Source organism: Vicugna pacos, chromosome 28 (genome assembly GCF_048564905.1).
Source record: "Vicugna pacos chromosome 28, VicPac4, whole genome shotgun sequence".
NCBI lineage: Eukaryota > Metazoa > Chordata > Mammalia > Artiodactyla > Camelidae > Vicugna > Vicugna pacos.
The window spans coordinates 10530612-10552666 of NC_133014.1; the positions used below are offsets into that span (position 1 = coordinate 10530612).

Below are 22055 nucleotides of genomic sequence, written 5' to 3' on the forward strand. Positions count from 1 at the left end.
TTTGAATTCAGTATCAAACACAAGGTGCTAGAAAGACTGTTTAAAATTATATTAACCTTATTGTGGATCCACTGCAAGAGCCTGAAAGGCAGGTATGACCACAGACTGAGACAATAACGGGGCAACAAAGACTGCCCACAACTAGCAACGACACCTGTTCTCAGAGACAAACTTGAGCAAGTTTCCTCATCGCTGAAATAGGGATCATAAGGCCTGCTCCGACACTTTCTACATGTAAACTCGGACACTGATAGTTGTCAACACTATCTGAACATAGGCATTATTACAGAAACAGCATCACAGACTTTCCGACACAGAGCAACCAGTCATCCTGTCAAAACAGAGCCAAGCAGGTCACCTTCCGTGTCACACATTTTTGTGACTTCCCACTAATCTTGGGACAAAGACCAGCAACCCCAGCATGACCCACAAGGCCCTTACATAGTGGATGTCTGCAAACAATTCTGTGGTTTGTAGAAAATGCTCTGGTTTTCTGAGAAGGTAGGTTTCAGGCGTTTATTTACAAAGTTCCTACGTGATATTCATGGCTAAGATCAAGCCATCTAACAACCTCCTGGACACTTCTCATCTCCTTACAATATTTACCTTGCCAACTGAACGAGAAGTTCAACAAGTGAACGAATTCCTTCTCCCATCAGAGTATTCAGTTTAAGCTCCTCATAGACAAGGTGAAGAACAAAAAAAATTGCAGGTATGTGAGCGAAGAGAAGTGTAGAAGAATCCACAGTGAGATTCTGCGAGAAGTCCTCATCCTTCACCTGGGGGACTCCCAAAGGACTCAAACACAAAGATCGATTCAAAAGATGCGACTCGACGTCCTGGTGGTAGTCTGAATTTAACAAATACTCCCAGTCCTGAGAAGAATAAAAAGGGTATCAACTTCCAAATATTCCCTTCTTGCCACGTCGTCGTTAAAAAACAAAACCAAGTTCACTTAAAACAATTCAAGCTCCATTTTCATATTAAGTTGTTAAGAATATGAGAAAGAATCACAATGCTGAAACACCAGAACCAACACCTAAACAGCTAAGCAGTTTCCAGATGCCAGCAATAAATGTTAGGACAAACCACCTGTAAAAACCACCTGAAAAAATGCAGTCATGCGCTTTTAGGGAAGAGACTTGGGAAGAAGAATCCTACTATTTAGGTAGAGACTGAGAGAGAAAAACTTAAGGTTATCTTAAGCAACGTCTTATGAGCCAAAAGTAAAGAAGGAAAAGGTGCGAAGTGTGGACAGGCAGATGGAGGCACCACTACACTGATTTGGGTTTTGGCAGGAGGAGGCATCTGCTTGTATCCTATTGGTATATTTATCTTTCCACGTGTGTAAGATGCTGGGGCCAGTGATACAACCTAATAACCAACTGAATTTTACACTCAGACTGTACCACACTTACTTTGTAAGTACAGAGCCTGTTTTAGTTTCTACTTGTGATTTATTGTATTGTGCTGAGAGAGTATACTCTATGGTTTCTTCAGAACCTGGAATTTACTGGTGTTTTTGTCAGGCTTAAACAGTGTGTCATTCTAACTTAAAAGCTCCCGGAATAGATACAGAATCAACCATAACAGTAAAAAGATCTTAAGTCGGACAACCAAAATAAAAAATTCAAGGGGGAGGGTATAGCTCAGTGGTAGAGTGCATGCCTAGCATGCACAAGGTCCTGGGTTCAATCCCCGGTGCCTCAATTAAAAATAAATAAATCAAAACCTAATTACCTCCTCCCCTTCTAAAAATAAATTTAAAATTTTGTTTAAAATTCTGCTTACCGAAAGACACTGTCAGGCCACATACTGGGAGAAAATACTCCCAAAATACACAAATGACAAAGAACTCATCTCAAAAATAACCCACATTCCTCTCAAGAGCAAACCATTTCCATCATTCCATAAAGTTCCCTTGTGCCATTTGTACTTTCATTCTGATACGTTTGAGAACCTAAATTAGAAAAACACTGCACAGAAAGGTAAATGCTATCACTTTAGGTGATCAATTGGCAATAAAACATCTATAAACCCAAACTTAAATCATACATTAAGTAGGTTTGGTCATTTTTAGATGATCATTAAAGACAAAAGTGAATATATAACCACTGAAAACATAACAGATCCTACCTTCAAAATAGCTGTTAGTTAGTATTAAAATAAGCAAAAGGTGCTAAAGTGCACAGAAATCAACAGGAACACCACAAATGTGGGGGAACAGCGCAAGAACCCACAAATTAATTTATATTAGCAAGAAAAAAACAATGCTTACATCATCAGATCCCGTCTCTGAAGGCCTTGCTTTTTTGGGTGCAATGACTGGGGAAAGTGATCCTTCAAAGTCAAACTGGAAGATAACCCCAAAAGAGAAGACAAAATCACAGATTTATCACTGCCAAGTGAATCTTAAAAGATTCAGAAATCAGTTCTACCAGTTGTAGAAACTGAGAACAGTCATCAAAACTCTTTTTTTAAATCTGGAAAAACATGGTACGAATCCCTTCCTTCTAGGGCCCCTTGTGAAATGGAATGAAACCCTACACGTAAACCCTGAGCGTGTGCCCGGGCTCACAGGAGCCCAGTGGTCGTTTCCTTCCCTCCCCAACTCCTCTGGTGACACAGATCTTCACTCCTTCAGAAGAACAAGGGCCACAGACCGCATCCAGAATATGCCAAGTCTCAAAGAATCAACCCAATGTTAGCCAAATGTCAGAACTAAGAGACATTTACTTAGAGTCTGTCTACCGTGGACAATCTAACAGTTCTATGGCAGAGATGGGTAACTACTCTCCAAAATCCGTGTTCTCCTCTTTCTTCTCTAGGACCTAGGGCCAGGTTATGTGTCCCTGCCCCCTCACAGAGTGAGGTGTGGCCCTGTGACAGTGTGGCTATGAATGAAAAAGGAGGTCACCACTGCCAGGCCCAGGTCATGAAGACCTCCATGGGTGTCCCCCGGGCTCTGTCCCCTGCACCTCACTGGATGGAGTCAACTCTAGGGCCATCTTTGAAGCCTCATGTTGAAGAGGACAGGTGCTCCAACAGCCCGGGTCTTTAATTTTGTAAGTGACCTATTAAGGGCCTGTGGGGAAGTTTCTGAGGAGGGAGATGAGGAATACAGCTTTTCATCATTAACAAACTAGACACTTAGGCTAAAGCACTTTAAAATCCACTTTAAATCAAACCTTCCTCCTCACAGACCAAGTAATTTGTGTGTGAAAAGTCGAGGCTTCCAAAAAGAGCATTAAGCCGTGAGTCATGAGACATACTGCAGGCCCAGTACTGAGCAAATCTCTAGTCTGTGATCTCTTTGTGATTCAGTTTCTTCATCAATAAAACCAAGACGACTACTATTACTAATCCTAGCATAACCAGCAGCCATTTACAAAGATGAAATGAGAAACAGCAGTCAAAGTGCTCTACCACGTTATAAAACGTGATCATTCTAATTACTAGTAAAATAGTATTAATACTAAATACTTGGTTTATAATGTACAGACACAATAAGCCTTAGTATTATTCCATTTTGTTGAAGGAGGGATGCCTATTAGTAAACTGACCTGTTATACACTCTGAATGCTGTATTGCCAGTTAGGCAAACATTTGCTTTGATAACAAAGGAGTAACTCAAGAAGAAAATCAATTTTATGTACTTACATTTCTTGTCCAGGCTAAGCGGTCTGTGTTATAACCCATCAAGTTCATGAGACAAATCACAAATAAATTCCATTCTGAGTGGTAACTGGGTCCTCCCGGAGCGCTGTGGACACTGTACCACTTGACAAGCATCTGAACAGCTATTTCTTTTGGCAGGATAAACTTAATTGCTTGCAAACACGTTTGCACTGTTAAAAGCAAAGATTAATTTTAGTATGCTTCCTACGCATGTATTCTTTTCCCTTTTGAATAAGAACATTTTTAAACAACTACCATGTAAAGGTCAATTACTATGAACAGAGAACTGTCATTAAAGAGCCAGTGGGATGCTGACCTAGCCAATCATTTGACACTGAGTTCAACAGCACTTACAAGAGGTCTCAGAATAGCTTTTCAATCATTAATTTGTATCAGAAATAAAATAACCAAACAGCCCATTTTAATAATTCAAGCAGACTCCAGTTTTATTAAAACATTTTTGATTGTATTTTTACTATAATATTAAGTTTAAGTGAGTTAAGGCAATTATTTTAATTTCTCAGTTTCTCTAACAATGAGAGATCTATTTTTGGATTAAAACTCATCAAATATGCCAAAAACTATTTAGTTACTTGAGCTTCCTTGTTGCTCAGATTTTCCTGCAAGTGGCATGACCACACACTTGGAATCGCGCTGCATGGCACTGCTCATCATAAACTCCCTCACAGAAGCAGAGCCAGCACATCCTTCCGGTGCACCCCCAGCTTAGAGCCCACGTGGAGTGAACAGCACAAAAGTGCTCCCCTGCTCTTTACAGTTTCTCTGCACAGTAAAACCTCCATCCCATGGCTTCAAAAACAGCCAAAACTTTAAAACCCCAATTATTAATGCAAACCAGCAATTACTCCAAATCTTCTAAATCAAACTAAGAACACACAAAAGTGAGGTTCGAGCCTCAGTCGTACCCAATTCAGAGGTGGCAATTTCAGGAATAGTGATCCTAACCATGGAGCCATTACTCAGTTCCTGAGAAAAGAATGGAAACAAACAAGAGCAAGTAAACAGAATCTGCACATTCAGGCTTTGAATGTCTTAAAAATAGCTGGTGACTGTTTGCCTGTCAAAGCAAATTCAAAAAAGTACATGAATAAGCAGTAATATCTTTCAAACAAAATTGAATACTTTGAAATTTCAGAAACAATAAATGTGCTTATTTGTAAAACATTTGCAAAAAGTCTTCTCTTTAATAAAGTGTCTAATTTTCATGTAGTCACCATCACCCAAAAGTCTCACTTTTAAAGATAAAAATCACGTCCATATAAAATTCAACCGATTAAATAAGCTTTGTTTTCAATAAATTTTTAATAAACTTTAGAAAAGTTGCTTTTAAAAAATGGTGCAAAAAAATGACACATTACAGGAGATTTTAAAAATCACAACAAATGTATGTTTCCATTTTTCAGACAAAATCCTTCATCCTAACAAATTTTAAACCACCCTAATTCTTGCAAAGCTACCTAACCCTTTAAAAATAAGCACGTATACTTACTAGAGTTACTCTGTTGTGGACAGGGTCTCTGATGGAATGAATGTACGTTCCAAGCTGCTGGAAAGTACAATCCTCATTACAGAGAGACTCATGAAGCTTGGAAGAATCCCTCAGTTCTGGAACTGGGGACAACAGAACAGCCTGTAAAAGCCACAAATACAACACCTATGAAGCATTTGGGGGGAAACTGAGGATAAAGAAATGTTGTCTTTTTTGCATATGGTCTAACTAACACTAGTACATAATGATTTAAAACCATTCTGCTCTAGGTATGATGAAGTACTTTGTAGCAGACCAAGGTCCTCACCAAAAGCAACCAGAAAAAGTAGATAAAAAGAGCAGAACATCTGACTGATGGCACTGGAGAGCTGTGGACACCTGTGGACTCGAGGGGCCACGACGAGGACAGAAAGGGGGAATCAGAAACGGGGTGGCCCAAAATTCTTACACCGCTTTTCCCCATTCTGGGCATCTGCAGTATTTGGTGGGTTCTGGGGAGGAGGGAGTATGGGCAGATGAGGGTGGCCTGGACGGCCGTGGCTAAGAAGAAGAGAAGGCAACACTTCTGGTGATGCTACAAGGCTAGAGACGTAGACTGTAACTCAGCTGAGACAGGTGACTTGAGACACTAAGAAGAGAGAGCAGTGAGAAAGCAGACATGAAAAAGGGACTTGGTGATGTTTCCCCTACAGGCAAGTGTTTGTTCTGAAAACGTAAGAACAATATTTTTTCCTGCAGTTGGGGGGTATGCAAACAAAATTTTTAAATCATCTTAGTTAATATGCAGATGCTTCCTATTTTAAATCCAGTCATGACCACCAGCCCTTTTGGTATTTCTGTAAATCATTTTATAGGACTTCTTCAAGTGAATATTTTGTCAACACTAAAAGCCAATCAAGCATCAGATGAATTTATTATTTATTTATTATGTTTATTAACTACTCCAAAAGCTGCCCCCAAAAAACTGGCTGCACTTGTCCTGGATCTAAGTCTAACTGCACAGTCTGAGAGAGAGGTGGAAAAGCCATCAGCCAGTGTGTTACACTAGGGTCTCCCTGAGATCTCACAGCTGGCAATAGAGACACTAACCATTCCTGGGCATATGGAATTCTAAGAAAGATGGGAACCACTTTACGTTATAAAAGAATTCCTCTAAATCACACAAAACCCTCCGATAATTCTCCAGCTCTTCTCTAGAAGTTCTGCAAATGCCTTGGCTTAAAGCGAACTTTACACCTGTATGCAACACTGCACCTGTTTAAAAAATAAAATCAGGGCCTAGACATTTCCAATACAACTGCCAGCACCAACCTTCACTCTGAACTGCCCCTCAACACCTACACTCAGATGTCTCTCAAATCCAGACCACTTTTCTCCAGGCTTCCTAACTTGGTCAGTGTGGGTATCCACCCAGGTCCCCCACATCTCTCCACAGCAGTGCACAGCACCAATCAGCTGACAGGCTGTCATCTCTCCCTCCTCCAGGCCCCTCAAGTCACTCTCCTCCTTCCCAGGACACTGCCGGAGCTCAGACCCAAATGTTTGCACTTCTTACAATGACACAGTCAGCTACATCTGGGATCTAACTGGTCTCCCTATTTTCAATCCCAAGATAAGCCTATCTAATCCTAACATTCTTAACTCCATCCTCAAAACCTGGAATGCCCAGGTGACGGCATTCAGAATAAAAACCATCTTTTCATCCTTTCCTCTTTAAAAGCATGTTAGGAAGAGTGTAAATCCCAGCTCTATCACTTATTAGCTGTATGTCTTTAGACAAGTAATTTCTTTGTACCTCTACGTACCCATTTGTAAAGGAAGGATTAATCTTTTCCTAATAAGGCTCTTCCATGGCATTAAATGAGTCAGTACATATAAAACACTGGGGTCAGTGCCTCGCACACAGATAACACTGGGAAACAGGTTGTTATCATTATCCCTGCTCTGCCTCACCCAGCAGGCTACCTGTACTTCTGTAAGCATTCATTCCATAGGCTTGTTGAGTCTTAACTTGTGTGCCAGGAGACGGAGATACAAATAGGCATTAAAAATGTTTCACACTCTCCGGCCTTCATGCCCATGCCCACAGGATTCCTCTTTATACCAGTGCCCCTTTCCACTCCAACATCCCACTCATCCTCCAGGTCCGTACCACACTGGACATGTCTCTCAGAGATGAGCCTTTGGTTCTGCCACACCATCCCATCAGGATGTATCTTTCATCGATGAATCTCCTATGGTGCTTTCTGTTCCTCATTCATAAGACTTTAATGGTCTCCTTTAAACCATAATTTCTTAAAACAGACAGTACATCTATTCCACACAAGTAAATTGTGAGATCCCTCAATGGAAAAGAATGCATCACTTTCCTCACTGTAACACCTTCAAAAAGTACCTTATATATCACAAGGGAAGTCAATGTAGGTTTACTGAATAGCCTGTGTTTGAAAATATTTATATTCTACAAGCATTAACAAAATTTCCAAATTCTGTCATTTTTCAACAGAAAAGAAGTTAATCATGGAAAGAATTATTATTTGGCCAAACTTCTTTAAAACACTATTAATTTCTGACAACACCTAATCCCCTTCTTACCTCATCCAGGGATCCAAGCAGCTTCCTCAGAGGGTTAGGGGTGCTGATGCTGTCCAGCGGAGTGCTGGGCCGAGGCATCGTGCTGGACATCGTCAGGGAAGGAGCTGGCAGCCCAGGAATAAACACCTTTCCCACCTTAAAGCAAAAAAGTGTGGGGAAAATATATTAGCTTTAATGCATCATATTCTTAAATAAAACATTAAGGCATGTAAGCATGTATTTCCTTTGACAGTTCAGAGCTCACCAAATACAACTAAAAAGCAAAGAGAGTTAAAATTTTAATAATGTATCAAATTCCACCATCCAACTACAATATCTTGGCATAAATTCCTTTAGTCTGATTCCTTCTTTTCATTACTGAGGACCATTTTTTTTTTGCAGGAAATGGGGGGGAATATTAATAAAGTCAAGACATTATACAAAATTCAAGTATACTATGCATTTTTCTACCTTGTGGTAAAGACAGCAGGGACACTAAGCTTTCAGAGACTATAAACATCAATCTTGTTAACTAAGTCTCCTGGCAGAAAGAAAGAGCACCAAGCACTTCTGGGGGGGCCAAAAAAGTTAGGCTGAAATAATCAATAAATTAAATCCAACCTAATTCTAACTGTGCTCTCTAGCTCACAATCTGTCTTTCATCGTAAACTCAAGTATTTCTTCCTCAAAAAAACCGTACATAAAGTAAGTTCTTCATTGACCTTAAAAGAATGAATTGACAATCCACGCTAGCTATCCATGGGGTTCTCAGGAAAAACATAACAGAAATTCACATCCAGACAAGCTGAAAGCTCTTGATAAGATTAACAGGAGATACTCAGAACTAAAGTCAAATTTTAACAATATACACATTTAGGTCAATATACTACCCAAGAGCTAATAAAATTACAAAAATTGCCCAAATGAAGTCCTTAGGATTAAAAAACAAAAATGACAGGGAGAATCAGTATATAGAAAGGTTTTAAAAGCCATCAGAGACCTCCAGGGCATAATAATACGGAGTAAGCACATTCCACACTATCCTTCCCACTAATTACCACCATCACCAAGTCTGCATGAAATTTACAGTGCAACTAACAGAAAACTCTAAAAGGGTGGGCAAGAAGACTGGCCAGGGACCTGAGAGCCAGGAATGACCTGTGAACTCCCTACATCTTTGCTTTTGTTTTCTTATCTCCCTACATAACCAGGCCTTGGGCTCTCAAGGGGCCTGCAACCCCAAAATGCCCACAGGCACAGACCAAAAGAGATCTCACGAAAACCTTACTCTTTTTGGCAAAACTTCCTCAGGAAGAGAGTGACCAAGTGGGGCAGAAACATTTCTGCCTTATCTGCCCTACTCTAGACAAACACACGGAAAAAGCCACAGCCCTCAGTGCCCTCCCCACCAGGAGCTGAGGATGGAGACTAGGGGCAGTCCTGTCATCCCACCTGCGAGGACTAGGTGGCGCGCCGCCCCCAGCACAGAGACGGGAGGCCAGGCCAAGCTTACATCCCAGCGCCGCAGAAACCAGGTGGCAGGGCCTCTTCCTCATTCCTCATCAGGCACTGCAGCTGCAGAGACTGCGGACAGAGCCCTGCTTTCATCTCCAGGAGGCAGCCCCTCTCCACCTCCCCACCGTGCCCAGCAACTGTCAAGAGGGAGGAGCCTGACTTCCATCCTTGCTAGATGATAAATAAGGCAGCCTACCTCTCCCCTTTCCCCTCCCCCAGGGACCAAGGGGGAGCACTGTATTCCATCCGCACCCTGCAATAACCCTCTGTCCCAGTTAGGGAGTAAGGTGAGGAACAGAGAGGAAGGAAACAGAGAAAAGAACTTTCTAAATCTGTGTATGAAATCCTGGGCAGGCCTCTGAGTGGCCCATGTATGAAACGGACCAACAATGACACAGTAAAAGATCTGAGAACTAAACACCAGCCCATAACACCATTCAGTTCTCAAACTGGCCTACAGGTAGCACAGACATTGAGGCAGACCACAGTCTCATTATGGGAGCACGCAGGGAAAAAGGCCCATGAAATCCTGCTCTCCTTGGCCAAAGAATCAGAAGAGGAATAGCTTAACAAGACAGAAAAGTTTTAGACGATAGCCAACCTACTCTAGACAAACACGATGGGAAAATACTGAACCCCACCCCCAGCCCTGACAGCCAAGGCCAGACGTCCATTCTCACCTGGCTGTAATGAGGCACCAATTTGGGAAAAAACAAAAAGCTATGGATCAGCAAGAATGTAAAGAAAACAATAAAAAACAGAATAAAAACAAAAAAACTGGGTTGTCACCAAGAATGCAAAAAATGTAAAGGAAAAATAAAAACAAAAACCTACAGATCAGCAAGAATAGAAACCAGCTCTGAGAACTCTCACCCACTGCTGGAAGCAAGGAGTCAGGAGAGATGCAAACTGGCACAACTTACACTTTGGAAAACAGTATGACACCACATAGTTGAGTATGCATGTATTCCAAAGGCTAGAGACATGAATTTTTAAAAAACTGTTCTAAGCATTGATTACTAGAGGAAACAGCAGAAACAGTACAAACAGCAGAAACAACAAAAGCTGATAAAATAGTAAAGTTTGGGTGTAACAGTGACTGAGTAACAGCTACACATCAACAAATAAATCTAGAAATAACATAATGTTGAGCAAAATAATCAAGTCAGAGACTACAGTATGTTTCCTTTATATGAACATTCAAAAACAAGGAAAAGTAAACAGTTCACTCCTTAGTGATACATACATAACTGTGAAAACCAGTCATAAAAACAAGGGACTGATTAACTGCTGTCTCTGAGATGAAGATGCAATAAGGAAAGAACACCCAGGAGACTATAAAGATACTGACAACACTGTCTCTTAACCTGGGTAGTGAACGTTCACTTCATTCTTCTTCAAATTGTGCACATTAAGGTTTCACAATTCAAATTTGAAAATTTACATTATTCTGTATGAAAATTTCACAAATGTTTAAACAGATACAGCTGACATATTATACATTTAATATAATGAAACTTTACTAAAACTTTGGAGACTTAACAAAGCTACTCATACATCAGTTTCAAAACTACATTCTTTAACCTTCAGTTAACTTTTTTTTAATATATATAATCTATGCATGCTCATGAAAGGTTCCCCACTACATCGGGTTCCTCATGCCAATCTATCTAACGGCAGTGAGCCCCAGACCTCCAATTAGGCCCAAGCTAAATTGAAGCCTTCATTTTCAACTCTTAGAAAAACCTTCCACCAAATCCTGCAGACAGGAGGCAACGAACTGTAAGGAAGTAGTCCTACTAAAAGCATGAAGTGCTATTTATGACTTACCCGAACCACTCCTGTGTACAGCACCAGGTTTCCACTGCCTTCCAGGACCAGCATAGTGTCTATCTTCTAAACAAATAAAGGCAAAAAATTTATTTTCCAATCTGTGCAAATTATGAAGCACAGTGATTTCCAATAAGAAATGTGCCTGCACTTACCTCCACTGGCGCTGCATCCTTTGCCTGTATGTTGGTGATGGAGCCAAAGATGAGCTGGGTTTTATCATTACTCTCTTGAAACTTTACACATCTAAGTATTCAAATAAAAAAAACCACAAATACACTACTGATACACGCAACAACCGGTACTGATCTCAAGGATGTATTATGCTGACTGTAAAAAGTCACTTTCAAAAGGTTACTTACTGTATGATTCCTTTATAATAACATATTCAAATGACAAAATTATAGAGGTGGAGAAGAGATTAGTGGTTGCCAGAGGTCAGGGATGGAGGTAGGTGGGTGTGGGCTACAGCATAAGAGGGAGCTATGAGGTAACACAGAAGTTCTGGCTCTTGATTGTGGTATTTGCACAAATCTACACATGGGAGAAAACTTCATGGAATCAGACACACACACAAACGAGTACACATAAAACTGATGAAGTCTGAATAAGATGTGTGGACTGCGCTGACGTCAATCTCCTTGCTTTGATCACGCACTAGTTATGTGAGGTTATCTCAGGGGAAAGTGAAGGATACACAGGACTGCTACTATTTTACAACCTCCTGTGATCTGTGATAATTTCAAAAGTAAAAGGTAGTAAGTGGGCAAATATATGAATAAACATTTCACCTAAGGAGATAAATGAATGGCTAATAAGCGCACAAGATGCTCAACATTAAAGTCATTAGGGAAATGAGAATTAAAACCACTTCACACCCACCAGAGTGGCTACAATCAAAGAAAATGACAATATGCAATGTTGCTAAGGATGAAGAAATCGGAACCCTCCAACAGTGCTGGTGGGAGTGGAAGATGGTGCAGCTTACTTAGAAAACATGTTCAGTAATTTCTTTAAAAGTCTACAAAGAATTTATTGTTTGATCCCCTCTGAGATACCTACCTAAGAAAAATGAAATCATATATACCAACACAAAGACTTCTGTACCCATGTTCGTAGCACCATAATTCACAATGGTCAGAAAAGTAGAAACAAACCAAATGTCCATCCACTAATGAATGGATAAACAAAATGTGGTAAATCTATACAATACTACACAGCAAGAGGAATAAAATACTTACATATGTTACAAGATGCTAGCTAAAAAACATGCTAAGTGAAAAAAAGGTGCACACAAAAATACTGTATGGTTCTGTTTACATAAAATATCCAGAATAGGCAAATCTACACAGGCAGAAAGTGTATGGAGTAGTTGCCTGAAGCTGGGAATGAAAACAGAGACTGATGCAAGTATAAGGGATCTTTTTAAAGTGACAGAAGTATTTTAAAACTGGGTTGTGGTGATGGTTATATAACTCTGTAAATTTACTAAAAATCTTTAAATTGTACACTTAAAACACGTCAGTTTTATGGTATGTAAATCATTTCAAGGTGAAAGAAGAGGAAGAAAGAGCAAAGCACAGCAAAGCAGCCCTAAGCCTGTTTACACGCAATCAGCGAGACACGCATGCGCACTTACCGTAACTGCAGCTGGGACTCTACTAAGAAGCACAAGAACTTTTGCCCACATAAGTCAGATGTAATAAAGACTTTGGAGGCCTGTGAATTTTTCTCCCTGTAACAGATACATTAATAAAGGAATTGTTAGCACTGGCTCAAAAGTCTACCACAGTAACAAATAAGTCTTTGAAAATGTTCTGCAAGAAATACTACTTGAGCCAAGCAATAACCTTGAAGAGACAGAAGCACTTCTAAGAACTGAACTTCATGCTCTCTAAAATGCCTTTCAGTTCTTTGATTCTGAGTCCACTGCATGGCTTTTTGAGGGGAAATGACAATAAATGTAATCACTACCAACAGACTTTTTAGTTCCATAATATGCAAGTTGCCTACTGTTAAAGGAACGCACATTTGACTTCCTATCTCTTAAAGGGCCTAACGGGTCAGATTCTTTACAACGTGACCTCTCCAATCTGTCCTCTCTCTCTCTCTCAGATTAGGCTCCACTTGATCCCTTTTTTAAACCGTATTCGAAAATTCTCAGTTCTCAAAAAATTTCTTTGTAGAGTGGTACAGAAGACCATAACTCTGTAAAATAAGGATCTGTAATATATTCAACTTACCAATAAGCTATTTAAAGACAAGTGATTTTTAAATATAGGAAACTTTTATTTTATATACAAGGATTAAAACCAGAACCTACTTCAACACGGTACTCACATCTTTACCTTACCACTGCCTATCCCCTGCCCGCCAGTCTAAGGACACACATTCGCCCTCTATTTCACAGAGCCCCACTCCTGCCCCATCTATCTGATACCCATGACCTTCTTCTCCCCAAGGCTAATCTCTCCACTTGTGCTCCTTCCTGGCTCCTTGTTCCAGCAATCATTTCCTCTCCTTCATACTTTCAATGCTCTCCCTGCTCTGGGCATAGTCCTTGTAGCCTACCCTTTCATATTAAAATTTAAAAAGTCTTGAAATACGAAAACAAACTAAGTATTAAGTTATATAAAGGATTTATTATAAATTTGGCTGGCTGTAAAAACAGAACTCTCCCTTGACGCTGAGGCTCCCTCTAGCTAGTTTGTATTCTCATTCCCATTCAAAGGTAAAATCCTTAGACAGTCTGCATACCTACGTCCACCTCCTCTGGCCCATACACTTCTCCCACCCCACTCCACTCCGCCTACCCCGCCTACCCCGCCAAGCGCTCTGGCCGAGGTCTCCAGTGAACTCACTGCCGCCCGGGTGCCGCCTCTCTGAGCTCCTCTCTCAGTGCCACATCTCAGCGGCACCTGGCACCTGGCAGTACTGGCACTTTCTTCCTAAAAGCCTCTTTCCCTGTGTTCCGTGACAAGTCCTGCTCCTTCTCCCGCATGCCCTCGCTTGCTTTGTCTCTCTGCAGCAGCTTTCTCTCTTTCCTCTTTTCACCCTCAAAATCCTAAGCTTCCAGGACTTCAGTCCCTAGCCCTCTTCTGTTTATACACAATCTGGTTTTAACTATTTGGAGGTCAGAGACTCTCTGAGAATCTAACGAATGCGAAAATCCTCTCCTCAGGAAAAGGCCTCTATACAACACACACCCACGACTACTGCTTCCATTCCCGCAGGTTACGTGAACCAGCCCCTGCAACTACAGGCTCATCCACGGGCCCCCAGGAGCCCCGGGAACCTGACCTCCACGCACTCCATAAATTCCAACCCACCCATCTTGCCTTTGTCACCACTGATAAGCGACAGCTCTCTCCCCAGAGCTTATGACCCACCTATAGAGCACATGGGCATAATACAGAGGTTATGACCACACATAAAGCTGTAAGGACACAGCTCTCACCAAAGTGAACAGACCTAACGGGCAATCTCTCTCAAGCTCCCCTTTCTCAGCCCCTTCCCCTCCTCCTGCACGAACAAGGTGAGAGTATGTGTAATTCCCTGAACATACCACATACTCACACGTCTGAACTTCTGTTCTGATCCCCTCTAACTACTGTGTCCTGCCCCGCTTACCCACCCAGCGCACATCTAGTCATCCTTCCAAAGCGCTCCCAGCAGAACCAGCAGTGTCCCCTGTGTCATCCTTCTCCAACTATCTCTTTTTGAGGACAGGGACAGTGACTCACTTGCCAGATAACCCACAGCCACTAGCACACACACTGGCACTGGCTGAATGAATGAATGATTAAAGAAAACATAAAAAAAGAAAGGTCATGCAGAACAGAGGTCTGAGCTGTGTTTCCCAAAAAGAACCGCTGATACTCTACTCACATAAAGACAAAACTTAAGAAAAATGTTACAAAATCCCCAGCTTCCTAGTCTCTGGAAATTAGTTGCTTCTCCCTAAAACATCAAACACCTCAAATCTGAGCAGTTACTACCACTAAGTCAGGGAAGAAATGACAAATGACAAATGACAAAAGAATATCCCTTAACATCATTAGTATCGTCTACTGAAAGTGAACTAGCCTTACTGTATGTCTCGGTGTATTTTTGTAAGTATTAATAACTCCTTATATTCAAAGGAAGCCTCTAAAACTTTTTAATCATTTTTCTTTGAAAATAAACATATATACTCCAAACCTTATATTAGTAATCGTTTCTGTCCACAAATGGTCAATACAAAGCTCAGGAACAATCGGCTCCGTTTCTGGTGCGAGAAAGGAGCCATTAGTATTACTAGTTGGAGAATGAGAAATACTGTGTCTCTTTGGAGATTGATTATGGCTTGAAAGGTTGAACCTCTGCACCCCTGAAAAAGAGTGCACTCCTAAGGCAGGAGAATGAGCACGACTGCAAAATAAACAGAGAAGAGAGCACATTGCAGTTAGTAATGCAGGCTGCAACGACCAGTTCACGCTGGACAGCACAGGGAACTATACTATGGAGAAAAAGAATATGAAAACAAATCTATGTGTGCTCACGTATGACTGAAGCATTGTGCTGTACACCAGAAGCTGAGACAACACTGTAAACTGACTATACGTCAATAAAAAAAAAAAAAAAAAAAAATATATATATATATATATACAGGAAAGAAAATGCAGGCTGATGTAACATACTTTCCAATAATCTCTCCAAATTCTATGCACAGCAAGCATTCATGGCATAAACCCAGTTAGAAATGCAATTTTTTTTAAAAAAGGAGCAGCTACTTAAATGTTTTGCATTTATATTATATTCTAAAGATTTAGAATTCCTGTCAGAATTCATTTCTTTAAAACTGAAAATTAGTTCATTTTCTGCCTTAGAAAATGAATTGGTTATACTATTCAGAAAAGTCTGAACGATGTCCCTGTATATTTAGACACATACATACCAACAACATTAAGTCCCTATAGCACCAGGTAGATATTAATAAAAGCAGAAGAAAAACTAATGCAAAATAAGACAAAAGAAAATGGTACCAAAATGTTTTTGTAATTCACCAAACTAGTGGTAAAAATGAAGCAATTTTATGACAAGCCCCGGCAGCTTCTAAATGTGACTCACTGAAAAAGTAACACAGTAGGCCTGGAAGTCTTGGCAAAAAGAGCACAACTGGAATAATGCTATTTTCCCTAAAAATACCCAGGGGCTGTCAACAGAAAGTTTAAATCCTTCAAATCTCAAGAGGAAGTTTAAAAAGAAGGTATCTTTTTCTTGGGATGTGTTTTCTGAAACAAGGAAACGCTTCCACACATTAATTCCCACCTGAGAGCTGCCATATTGGAAATAGAAGGTGAACGGGAGTGTAGGCTGGGTGAGGAGGCTGAGCGGCTCTGGCTGTGGATAGAGGAGTAGTTCTGGAAAGGTGAAGCCATGGGGGACTCTCCCTTGGACAGGCTTCTGAGGTGTGCTGTCAGGGAGCTGCTGGTGGCTACGTTCTGTGGCGTTCCCCCCTGTTCAGAGAACTTTAAAACAACATTCTCTTCCTTAGGTTAAAATGAAAAGAAGGGGGAAAAAGAAAAGACAGTTAGATTAAAAGGGCAATTTCCTTGGGTGAGTACAAGGTAGTTGCCAGTTATTGAAGACATAATATTTCTTTTTCCCTAAGACACTCAATCTTTTTCACAGATGATTCTTTCAAAAACATGCAAAGTTTTTAGTATTAACTATCATTCCATATTAACAAGTGGCATGACTTTATCCTTACCTCTGTTTTGACTCTCCGAAGAGCCCACAAAGAATGCAAACCTTGAACAGTGTCATAGGTCATTACAATGGAGGGATCAGTGTTGAGAAAAACAATTTTCATTGCATGATCTACAACATATTGCACCCGGGATGAACCGAAAAGACCTTAAAGATAAAACAGAAATGATCAGGTATAGAACAACAGACTTTTCAAGACTACCGCTTATGACTTGACTCTTACAATTCCTAAAGATAAAAAGAAATCAAGGCCACTAAGTCACAAAAAACAATCTATCAACCCTCAATCTTTAATAAATTTACTTTGGACATCAATTTCTTAAAATAAACTAAAGATGAGAGTGTTATGAGTTTTGATTTCACACATGTGCATTAAATGTTGAAGATCTGTGTTGACTAAACCATTAAATTCATAATTCACAGGTAAAAAGACCCATGACTCCTTTAATAACTGACTTATTCATAAAATTGCAATCAACTATTCTGCCAAGTTTGACTTCCTTACTGGCTCTTTTCTGTATGAAATCTATCCTATATGGTAACTATTCAAACAGTGCTGAACAGTACACTACTGTTTCTGCTTTACTGGGTACACAAGCAAAGTAAGTTTTTTCCTAGTGAGTTCAGCTTTTATGTCTACAGGACCATAAATTGGTTTCTATATCCTTATTTGACAGCTTCCCAAATGATTCCCTCCAGTTAAGATATTAGAAAATTTTAAAAGCAGAATTATTTCATAAAAATAAGATGTACTTTATAAAGAAAGAAATAAAAATCACTCATAATTCCACTCAAAATAACATTTGGAAGCATTCCTCCTAGGTTTTTTTCTATACAGATAATACATATTTTCTACATTTTTACAAAACTAGAGTTGTATAATATTTAGTTTTGTACCTAACATTATGAATAAGCAATTCCTCAGATTGTTAAATATTATTTAAAAACATGATCAATAAGGGCTGCAATCACAGGTTGTCACATATATATTTTGGTTGTCTCTAGTAGTTAGTATTATAATATAGAATTATGAATAAACTTTTTCTGCGGAAGGCCAAGGAGTAAATAGTTTAGGCTTTGAGGACCACATACTGACTCTACTGCATAATTTTTTTTGTTTTTTTTTCTTATAATCTTTTAAAAAGGTAAAAACCATTCTTAGCTCATAAGCCTTACAAAAACAAGCTGGATTTAGCCCATGGGCTGTAGTTTCCCAAGCTCTGATATAGAAGATAAAAACCTCAGTGGTATTTCAGAATATGTACTTGGGATAAGGTCCTTAAAACAAAATTGGTCAAAGAATAAAAACACTTTTTTTTAAGCCTCCAAGCCCTCATTATTCACAATTACCTATTACGTTTTATCACATTTAAAATTTTTAAATAAGCATCTAGAAATACCTCTAGGAAATATTAAAAGTCTGAGTCCCAGCAAATTATGTTATTATGAGCAAGGGAAATGAAATATTAAAATTTACACAGTCTCCAAAAAAAAAAAAAGAAATTTACACAGTGAAGGTCTAAGGCCCTATATTTCTTTTTTTCCCAAAAAAGACACAATTTTAATTTAAGTGCTGTTCATTTACTTATTAATTACTGAGGAACAGAGTCCAGAGTCACCTATAGGTAAGTGAGAAATATATCAATGTTCCTGCTTGATGTATAGGCTCTATTTTTTCCTAAAAGAATAGTTGTTAAAACAGTTAATACCAGGATATTCAAGTTCTTGCATTAATATGAATTATTTTCATAATAAAAAGTTATTTTAAATGCTTATAGTATACTATTTTTATAAAACAATTTAAATTTTCGTAAGCTCCTTCATTTCCTCCCCACTCCCAAACTCAAAAAAGAGCTTACCGTAGAAGAATTTATACAAATACACTTACTTCCAGATTTACACACAAGCGGTGTTATTTCATCTAGCGGATGCAGCATGCTGAACATAGTGGGTAAAGGTTCTCTAGTAATGAACAAATAAACAGTCAGTCACCAACACAAGATGACTCCATTTGTGCACAAATTTTGCACTCCCCTTGCAAAGAAATATCTTCTGCAGATTATGCCAGCAATTAGAAACCTACCAACTCCAAAAGTAACCCTTTAAACTTTTTATGTACTGTTTTTCAGAGTATCTTCGATTTCATTCCTAGAAATCTCTCCCCTTACGCAGGGTAACTCTATGTGCACGCTCCCAGCAGGAACTTAGCATAGCCCAGGAAATATCTGCAAGCAGCAGTCATCACATTGCAGTACCAACAGAGTAATGGGCATAAGACAGCCATTTTTTTTTTAAACCTCTCTTAGGGGCGGTATGGCTCTGACAACTAAGGAAGAAATGTAGTCTCCTACACCTATCTGCAAAGGAGTGCACTTAAAAAAGAAGAAAAACACCAAGTAGATAAAATGGCTGCATTTTCTCAAGGAGTGACTAAAAAAAAGAGGAAAAAAATAGGCCTTCTGTCTAAACACATAAGTAGATTAAAATCCATAAGGAAATTTAAAACATAGTGTCTCCTTGCACCAAATTATGACAAGCACTGTATGTTCCTACCCTTCAGTGAGCTCACAACCGATTCGGGAGACAAGGTAACACCACCATGTGTTACACACCTAATACGTATGAAGCCCTACATCAAAGATTGTATTCATTAGCTCGTTAAATCTCTGCATAAATTCTAAGAAGTAAATGATAGTTTTCTCCCTGTAACAGATAAGGAAACTAAAGCCAAATTTAATAATTTGCCTAAAATAACACAATGGACAAAATGGCAGAGCTAAGAATTGAGTGTTGTTATCTTTAAGCCAACTGTTTTCTCGATTTTACTCTCTTGGGAGAAAAGCTGCAGATAATTAAGCATCAAGTGAGAAGCAGAACCTGTAAGTGTACGACGCTGAGATGAGAGGAAAAGGTGTGTGTCTGCGCTTTTATCGTGGAAATTATCATCATCCCAAACTTTTAGGTAAACAATTTTACCTTAGAAGCAATGCAAAAAAAGCCCAAGTAATCATATTCTGACCTGCTTACCTGGGAGGGCCTGGAGGAACTTCATGTGAAGAAGTACTTCGTTCAAACAGCAATCCATATTTGGTGGGCCAAACATTTGCTACCTATTGGGTAAAAGGGTGAGAAAAAACACAAGGAAAAGAAATGATTCTTTATAACATGCTTTTACAAAACATCAGAGAACATTAGATTTTCTTCCAATTTAATAACAGTTTTGCAAAGTAACATACTCATTAACTAGAATGTTTTTAAAGCAATTCTAACAAGCAAGTCTAAGACAAAATCAGATCTAAGGAAGAGAACTCTGATCTGAAATTCCTGCCAGTGGCTAGTATCAGTACCAAAATGACAATGTGATTAAACTGTAACAACAGCATTAGTGCATGAAAAAGATGAGAAACAAGGAAAAGACTAATATTGCTCATGTGCTTGAATATAACCTAAAGTGATTTCTTATATATCACTGAAACTGGAAAAAAAACACCTCTCAGAAAAGATTTCATAATTCACTTCACTAAATAGTGCATTTTTTATGCAAAGGATGGAAATGGTTAAGCCACTATAGCTGCTAAAATTTAGTTATTTTAGTAAAAATAACATTTTTGACTACAAGAGAGTAGCAATACTTGTAAAACCAAATAATTCAAGAATATTCTCCAATAAAACACAAAAACATTGAAACACTCAAGTTTACCTGAAAAGGCAAAGAAGCTATGTAATCCTTTCCTTCTAGGCTATGCATGTTAATACATGAGCTTTGCAATATACATATGCATTTTTCTACTTCATCACTACCTGAAAAGAGAGAGTACAAGATACATGCATTTTTTCCTCCAAAATCCCAACAATCACAAATTACAATTCCCAATAGCACAAATTCTTCAATGCACAAAATAAAAATGCTTAAGCTAAACCACTATTATGAGTGGCTACTTATTTTCAATTAAACAAAAAATGAGATAAAAGATAAAATAAAATTTTTAAAAAACAACTTACTGTAGGCCTTTTCAGACTTATCCTGTGATATAATGAAGTCACACCACAATGCCTAAAATCAAAACAAAACGCTTACCTAAGAAAATTGCATCTAAATAATATCCTATTAATTAATGGTATCTAAGAATGTTGACATCTGTATAATAACTGGCCCCCCTCATCAGCTCAACACACATCCCATGGGAACAAAAAAGACTCAGATAAAATAAAACGTGATGTGGTCTCTCACTGCTGTTCTGATTTGCATTTTGCTTAGTGATTAATGACGCCGAGTATCTTTTCACGCACTTACTGGTCATTGGCGTTATCTTTAGACAAATGTCTATTCAAGTCCTTTGCCCATCTTTGAACTGGATTCTTTGTTTTGTTGTTAGAGTTATAAGCGGTTTTAACTGCATTTTAGCAAATGAAAATTCATGAAGAAAACGGACACGAGAGCTGCACTCCAATCTGAAATGTCCAAAATCTACAATATACTTATGATAGCCTCAATTTCCTTTTATGAAATCCCATTCTCCCATTCTCCAAAAGTAGGTATTTTAGCATTCTTCTTTATCCCTGATAGCTAAGAGATCACTAGCCTCTTTTCTATTTCCCCTAGATTTGTCTCTCACCTGTTTTCTCTTTCTTCGAGGCACCCATCTCTTTAATCTGAACCACAAAACAGTATTCCTGACAACAGTCCTCCTGCCCTCCAGTCAATCCTATATATTGCCACCAAAATAATCTCTTCTCAAAATAGAAAACTGATGATGTACTTTCCGTTTTAAAATCCTTGCTAGGCTCCCTCCTGCATTCCTTGCTTTACATACAAGGCTCTTAAGTCTGGATCCATCCAGCATCTGCTAGCATCTCTCCACATCCACAGACGATGTACAGTCATTGTGAACTTAGAAAAAGTCACATTTTCCCACAATTTTTTACTGCAATTCTCTCTGCCTAGAAGGCCCTTCTTTTAGCAACTTACAATTCAAATAACATCTTTTCAAAATCCTTCCTCAGAGCTCAGTGCCCTGGGCTCTCACCACACTGGGGCCACACAGCTACTACACAGACGTCAGCTTGTCTGAATACAGCATTTTAGTTTATCTGTTAATTTGTTCATCTTTCTAGACTATGAGCCCTTCAATGGCAGAAGCTGTACATTCATCTCTGTCACCCAACACCCAGCAACACCGTCTGAAACAGAGATACT

General features: G+C 39.2%; 1 protein-coding gene across 7 annotated transcripts in view; it reads right to left on the reverse strand.

The window, feature by feature from the left end:
• The window catches only part of ANAPC1 (anaphase promoting complex subunit 1), a 180736-nt gene that overhangs the window by 152681 nt on the left and 6000 nt on the right, over positions 1-22055 (reverse strand). For all 7 annotated transcript variants that reach the window (XR_012065179.1, XR_012065178.1, XM_072951459.1 and 4 more), the window contains 16 exons: positions 20861-20912; positions 20559-20659; positions 19886-19968; positions 18747-18820; positions 16860-17005; positions 16418-16638; positions 15308-15517; positions 12747-12842; positions 11263-11353; positions 11108-11173; positions 7784-7918; positions 5189-5329; positions 4605-4665; positions 3661-3848; positions 2279-2353; positions 607-875 (listed from right to left, as the gene is read on the reverse strand). Coding sequence is in view for 5 of the 7 variants with exons in the window: in XM_072951459.1 (XP_072807560.1) it covers positions 607-875; positions 2279-2353; positions 3661-3848; positions 4605-4665; positions 5189-5329; positions 7784-7918; positions 11108-11173; positions 11263-11353; positions 12747-12842; positions 15308-15517; positions 16418-16638; positions 16860-17005; positions 18747-18820; positions 19886-19968; positions 20559-20659; positions 20861-20912 (2009 nt within the window). In the remaining 2 variants the exon portion in view is untranslated. The remainder of the gene's footprint in view (positions 1-606; positions 876-2278; positions 2354-3660; positions 3849-4604; positions 4666-5188; positions 5330-7783; positions 7919-11107; positions 11174-11262; positions 11354-12746; positions 12843-15307; positions 15518-16417; positions 16639-16859; positions 17006-18746; positions 18821-19885; positions 19969-20558; positions 20660-20860; positions 20913-22055) is intronic.